The sequence below is a fragment of the Microtus ochrogaster genome, chromosome 10 (assembly GCF_000317375.1).
Source record: "Microtus ochrogaster isolate Prairie Vole_2 chromosome 10, MicOch1.0, whole genome shotgun sequence".
Taxonomy (NCBI): Eukaryota; Metazoa; Chordata; class Mammalia; order Rodentia; family Cricetidae; genus Microtus; species Microtus ochrogaster.
Window position 1 is genome coordinate 85,759,575 of NC_022016.1, and position 7,351 is coordinate 85,766,925.

Here is a 7,351-nt window from a genome sequence, read left to right on the forward strand (position 1 = left end):
CTCTCTCTCTCTCTCTCTCTCTCTCTCTCTCTCTCTCTCTCTCTCTCTCTCTGTGTGTGTGTGTGTGTGTAGTGTGTACATGAATCAAACAGAAATTCTAAAACTTAAGAATATAATTAAAAAAACGTTATTTTATTTTTGGAAAATTTAGCCCAGGCTTTTCTTAGACTTGTTATCTTCCTGACTTGGTCATTTAAATGTTGGGAATTGCAGATATGTACCAGATACTTGGGTGCTTATGGGCTTTATTTCATATTAGATGTATCTGAAGAAGATGTATGTGAGGTGAACTCTAGGTAGAAGCGTTTGAATCAGTATGAAGGGATGGAGGACTAGACAATATCAAAGGGCACAGGGCACTGCAGGCATAGTGATGGCATATAACAGGTGCCTATTGTCTGCCGGAAGGGGAGGGGAAGGAGGGTGGATTCCATACTTGACAACACCCGAAAGCTTCGTGAACACTTGAAAATTTTACCCACAGATCAAAGTAGTGCACAAGTAGCATAAAGCAATTCACCCCAACACATACCAGAATGAAGCTGCAGAGAACCCAAGAGAGAAGACTGAAAACAATTGTTGGGCCAGACACGATGGCACACGCCTTTAGTCCTAGCACTTGGGGGGAGGGGCTGGGAGAGACAAGAGTATCTCTGTGGTTTTGAAGCCAGCCTAGTCTATAGAGCGAATTCCGGGAGTCACATAGAGAGATCCTGTCTCGAAACCAAAAACTAATAAATAAACATTGAACCAAACAAGAACCCAACTACTTCATTGGTGAGATGAGTTAGTGGATAAAATGTTGGCAGGGTAAAGTCAGGAAAGAGCGGAATGATCTGTTCAAAGTGTGAGCAAAATTAGCCATCAAGAAGAATTCGGTGCTCAATAAAAGTGAGCAAGCAGGATGTTTTCAGATAAAACAGAAACAAGGGGAGTTTGCTGCAATCAAAACTGAATAGAAAAGGAAGCTTATTCTTCAGTGTAGTAAATAGGAGCGGCGGGGCTGCATCCCTAGCACCCCGGCCGCCTGCTAGCTTATGCCTCGAAATAATTACACGGACACTGTATTCTTTTAAACACTCCTTGGCCCATTAGCTCTAGCCCTTACTGGCTAATTCTGATATCCCGATCAACCCATCTCTAATAAACTGTGTAGCACTGGTCTTACCGGGAAGATTCTAGCCTATGTCCATCCTGGGTTGGAGCTTCATCGCGTGTGCCTCAGAGAGCAGAGCTATCGCACGTCTGCCTGGGAGAGAGGAGCATGGCGTCTCTGCTCCAGAGAGCAGAGCTGTCGAGTCTGAGTTCACTTCCTCTTCCTCCCAGCATTCTGTTCTGATTACTCCTCCCACCTATGTTCTAACCTATGAGGGCCACCCAAGCAGTTTCTTTATTTTTTTAACTAATGACCTTCCTCCATCACTTCAGGAGAAAAGAAAGATGATCTCACACTGGAGGTCAGAGACACAGGAGGGAATAAGAAAGTGTGGCAATCAGAAGATAAACACGACCATCTGGTCTCTCCTTCAACCAAGCCGTCCGTGGATAGAACTCAGGCCATCGTTGGCAAGTGCCTCTACCCACCAAGCAGTCTCAGTGGCCCTTTTGTAGCTCTTTTGATCACGCATTTGGACAAGATCCAGAAGTGCCCACAGTGCAGCTGTTTCTATCCAAGAGAAGGGGGTTTGGAGGTATCTTGCCACTCCGGAAGCTCTCTGAACCCACCCATTTCTAGCTTTTCAGGTAACTTATAGGAATGCTGAACACATCATATATTGTGGTTAATTCAGCCTTTGACCTCTGACCCCTTGGCTCTGACTCTACCAGGAGTGCACCTACAGTTAGCTCACTGGCGTAAAAGTCGGAACTGATTGAAGGGAATTTACGGTGAATTGCGGTAGGGGGAGGCTTCTTCTAGCTGCTTCAGGAGCTGGGGATATACACACCTAAATATCACAATGTCAGGAAAGAACATGTCCCCGGATGCAGTGGGGCAAGCCTTTAATTCCAGAGTTGAGGAGTCCAAGGCAAGTGGATCTCTGTGAGTTCAAGGCCAGCCTGGTTCATTCATCCAGTTCCAGGACAGTCAGAGCTACAGAGTGAGACTCAGTCTCAAAGCAAAACAAAAATTGCAGTTACCTACAAGGGTTTTATGTAAGGGCTTCTCTCTCTCTCTCTTCTAAGTATGTATCATCTATATAAGTAATTAATTATGTAAGGGCATGAAGCTTGCTTCCTTTCTTTGAACAAAACGCCATCCCAAAGATGAAAGCAGAAGAATTTGAGTGAGAATTCAACTGATTCTTATCAAATGCAGGCATTATACAAATATGCAAAAAATAAATACATAAAGTCATGCCATTCTTCGCACACATTCTTGTCTGAGGAAATAAAGTTAACGATGTCACTTGCTTTTCCTATTTCAAAATTAATAAGTCTCTGTAAGATTTCTGATTCCGTTTTTAATATGACAGGTACAAGAAGCTGCCTGAGAAATAAAAAGTCAGCCAATACACCCCAACGTACAGTTGTTTTAGCCAGGGCTCTCTAGAAGAACACAACCAATAGAACCAAAGGGGATTTATCAGGTTGGCTTACGTGATGCAGGCTGGATAATCCAACAGTGACTGTCTACATGCTGAAGAGGCTGAGAACCTGTTGACCCTTCAGTCCATGTTGCTGGATGCCGCAGTCTGGTGCCGAATACCTGGGAAACTCCTGGAGAGCCACTGGATGGAAGCCCGAAGAAACGGGGCTCTCCTGGTAGCAGAGTACGGCAGTGGCAACCATGGATAGATGGCACTCGGTGGCAGGAAGTGAAGGCTTGGCAGGTGTGGTCCTGTCTTTCTCTCAGATTTCCTTATCTCTGGGCCAGGGCTGAATGGTGCTGCCCACTGTGGGGGACAGTCTCCCCACTCAGCTAATCACCTCCCACTCCCCAGAGGCATATCACTTGGTGGATTCCAATCCGATCAAATTGACAACCCAAATTAATCCTCACAACAGCGTTTGCCAATTCTGTGACGTAAATATTCGCACTGTGACAGATTTTAGCCACGGATGTGATTTCACAGCATTTGGAGGAGATGGCAGCTGTTCTCACAGGAGGTCACAGCCAGCCTAGTTGGAGCTCCACTCGATATAATGTTTCTAACGAGGTCCTGGAGTGGTGGTGGAGAGATGGCCCAGCGGTTAACAGCACTGACTGCTGCTGCAAAGGATCCGGGTTCAGTTTCCAGCATGCACGAGGTTGCTCGCCAGTGTCTGGAACTCCAGTTCCAGGGGATTCTACCCAGTCTTCTGGCTTCCACAGGCATCTGAACACGTGAGTGTGTGCGTGCACATGTGCGCAGGCACACAAACATATACACAATTTAAAAATTAACTTTATTTAAAAATGGAGACCCTACAGTTTGAAAACCCCTGCTCTAGGGAAACGGCTATTCATCCGCATCAGGAGATGACTCTGTGGTCATTAGTCCTGATTGTCAACTTGATTGGTTTAATTTAAACATATCAAGGAGATTAGTGAAGTTCTCCCTGGCTGTGGCTATGATGGTTCTCGGGCATTGATCCCTTGAGGGATCTGTCATGGGGTGAAACGAGGAAGGTGGCCCCTCGCTGAGGGAAGGAGGTCACTGAGGGCCTGTTTCTGGGGCTCTGTTTTGTACTGGTCTCCTCTGTGCGCTTTTCTCTGTTTCTTGTCTGTTATGAAGTGGTATTTGTTCATATAGCTGCAAAACTACACCCAGTAACAGGAAACGGTGCCTTGTGGAAGCTGTCAAAAGCAAAATGGAGTTATTGTTTTAAATACTAACCAGATGGAAGCTGGGTGTCTTGGATGAAGGGTCCCAGTGCATATGCCATATTAAAAAGAATATGATTACATATGATAAAAAGAAAAGATTACAGGCGGGCGGTGGTGGCGCACGCCTGTAATCCCAGCACTTGGGAGGCAGAGACAGGCGGATCTCTGTGAGTTTGAGGCCAGCCTGGTCTACCAAGGGAGTTCCAGGACAGGCTCCAAAGCCACAGAGAAACCCTGTCTCGAAAAACCAAAAAATAAACAAATAAATAAATAAATACATAAATAAAAAGAACAATACCAAGAGACTCCGCCAAACCACAATTGACTGTCAAGGCCACAGCTATGATACCATCTTTTTGGTAATAAGTGCTAGGCTAACTGAAGCCTAGCAAGTGGCCTTGCTAAACCACAAACCAGCAGTCAAGGACGCTGCTAGGAAGACCAAGTGAGAAGCTACTGTGAACATCACTGCTCATGAACACCTCAGAACTTACAAACCTGTATGCTCTTCTCCTCTTAACCTTTTACACCTGGCCCCTCCCCGAGCAAACTTTTTTAAATGCACCTACAACTATCACATGTTCATCGTCCCAGGTTGGGAAATATTATTTGTTCTGAAATATATTATTTTCTTAAGTTTTAGAGTCTTTTCATATTAAAGATACACCTCAGGCCAAGTGGTGGTGGCGCACGCCTTTAATCCCAGCACTCAGAAGGCAGTGGCAGGCAGATCCCTGTGAGTTCGAGGCCAGCCTGGTCTACAGAATGAGTTCATGAGTTCCAGGACTGGCTCCATAGCTACTGAGAAACCCTATCTCGAAAAGCCAACAACAACAGCAACAACAATAATAATATATCCCAGACTACAGAGATAGATCGGCAGTTAAGAGTGCTTGTTGGTGCCACAGAGGACCCAGGTTCAGTTCCTAGCATCAGGCGGCACACAGCCATCAGTAACTCCAGTCCCAGGAGATTTGATGCCAATGTGGAATCAGTTTCTCCTTCCACCTATGTGGCTACCAGAAATCAAACTTTGATTATTCAGCTTGCATGGTAAACACTTAACTCTCTGAACCATCTTTATGAAGATGTATCTTTTTTTAATGTGTGTGTGTGTGTGTGTGTGTGTGCCTTTGTAAGATGTAGCATTTGCACCCACGTAGAATGGCTGTGCCTGTACTGTGGCTACTTCAGACAAAAGTTTTTTCTAGGGCTGGATAGATAGCTCAGTGGTTAAGATCACTGACTGATTTTCCAGAGGTCCTAGGTTCAATTCCCAGCACCCACATGGTGGCTCACAGGTTTCTAAAAGCTCCACTTCCAGGGAATCTGACATTCTCTTCTGACCTCCATGGGCAATAGGCATGGATGTGAAACACAAGTAAGCAAAATACCCAGATGCAGGAAACAAAATAAAGCTTAATTTCAAACAGTTTCCTCTATTTATTAGGGCATCTTTTTTTGGTTAGCCCTTTTCCTTTTTCCTTTTTCCTTTCTCCCCTCCCCTTTTCTCTTTGCCTCTTTCCTCTCTCTCTTCCTCTCCCTCTCCTATTCACCCTCTTCCTCCCTTCCTTTGCTAGGGTTTAAACTAAAAGGACTTTTCACATGTTAGGCAAGTGCTCTGCCACTGAGTTGCATAACATTGCCCTAGCCCAGGCTTTCATAAGAGCTCCAGAACATTGTGTCATGTAGACATCCTCCACCATACTGAAGCAGCCATCTGTAGATAGATATCTTGGTGGCTCATGATCCTTTGGACTAAAGAGTAAGCAAAATATTGGGCTCTGTCCCATTTAGCTGAGCTGAGGTCTGTTCATGAATACATTGCAACCTCACCTTAGCTCCTAAAACACAGAATGTGAAGTAAGTGCTTATGGAATGAATGAATGAAGACTGAATGAATGAACCATATTGTGTTCACTGCAAATACAATGTAGGGTTCTTCCCTTAGTCAGAGTTACAGACAGGTAGAAGCTCGAGCTTTAAGCAGGAGTTGGAACTGATGTAAGTCTCAAGTGTCCACCAGCTAGCTGGGTGACATTAGGTGCCTGAACTTCTCTGTGTGCTTCAGCATCTTCAAGTACAAAGCAGCAGCCCCCAAGAGGCGCTGTGAGGGAATGTGTAGAGACCATGGGTCTAGCCCTCCTCCCGGGGTTGATCTTGAGAACAGTTTATGGCCAGACATCTTGTTCCATTTTCCGGCTAAACATCCTGTTTGTCCCTGTGCTCCCTCTGCCCCTCTGGTGGTTAGCTATAGGGCCATTGTTTACTCCATTTTGGGTTTGGTAATTTCCTACCTGCCTGGGGAGAATTTCATTATGCAGCAGCTAGGTATATAAGGTTTTTCCTAAGCTTGAATAAACGGCATTCGGCATTTTTTCCTCACGAATGACCCATGTCTCTTGTGTGTTCCTTTAATCTCCGTGCCCTTGCCCCGCTCGTGAATAGTACGGTAGCGTGAACTGTACTGCAGAGTCTTAGCATGGGCTCACATATCAGCAGTAAGCAGTATTAAAATTCAACTCACGCTCATGAAAGAGTCCAGCAAGGGTGGTGTCCCTCTTGTAACAAGAGATACCTGGCCTTTCACTACCGTTAGTCTGGCTTCTTTATGTGGGGCCACCTCTGCTCCTCTAGAATCAACTGCTGCCTAGTGAAGAGTCTGCAGCCAGTGTCTGTCACCATGGATACAGTCAACAAAGAGAATCCAAGATCACATCACTCTCCAAAGTGAGCTCTCCAGACTTTGTTTTAAATTTCCTGAGCTTGACAGAGGACCACCTGCTACCCACTCTGGGAAGGCAGAGGAGGAAAGTCGAATAACCCCCAAATACCTTTCTGTTCCCTGAATCTGCCCAGTCAAAGGGACGTGGGGAGGAGCCTCACCATGTTTGTGACTTCAGCGGTTCCTCAGGCATTTTCCACGCCAGGCTGGCAGATTGAGAAGAAGTACTCAACGAGAGTGCTCGTGGGAAACTGGGTGGAAGAAAGCAGGAAGGTAAGAAGGGACAGTCCGTGGGGAAATAACTCAGGGAGAAGTGAAGTCCGCTTTTCTCAAATGGGAGGCAGCCTACAGTTAAGTCTGAACATCATGTGGTCTTCATGCTCTACACAGGAAAGACGCATTCACACAATAATAAAGGTCCCTCCTTATGTCGGAAAGACACCACAGTAGGGGTATGGATACAATTGTACCTCTAGCACTGTTGTAACTGGACTATTTCAAGGTAGCAGAATATTTCCCAATACCTTTGCTCTTTTAAATTTTATTATTATTTATTTATTAGTTTTTTATTTTTATTTTATTTTATTTTATTTTATTTTATTTTATTTAGGTAAGATTCTTTCCATTTACCCCTGGTTGTCCTAGAACTCACTGTTAACCCAGGCTGACCTTGACCTCACAGAGATGTGCCTGCCTCTGCCTCTCAAGTGCTCAGATTAAAGGTGGCATGCGCCACCACCTTTGTACTTCTTTAAAGTGTTTCACTGGGTTGGAGACATGGCTTAGTGCTTACTGTTCTTTTTTTTTGTTTGTTTGTT

General features: G+C 45.1%; 1 protein-coding gene across 1 annotated transcript in view; it reads left to right on the forward strand.

The window, feature by feature from the left end:
- Positions 1–6,501: 6,501 nt before the first annotated feature.
- C10H1orf158 (chromosome 10 C1orf158 homolog) overlaps positions 6,502–7,351 on the forward strand; it is a 9,806-nt gene continuing 8,956 nt past the window's right edge. The window contains exon 1 of the mRNA XM_005353756.3: positions 6,502–6,806. Within this exon, the coding sequence (XP_005353813.1) occupies positions 6,696–6,806 (111 nt within the window). The 5' untranslated portion in view covers positions 6,502–6,695. The remainder of the gene's footprint in view (positions 6,807–7,351) is intronic.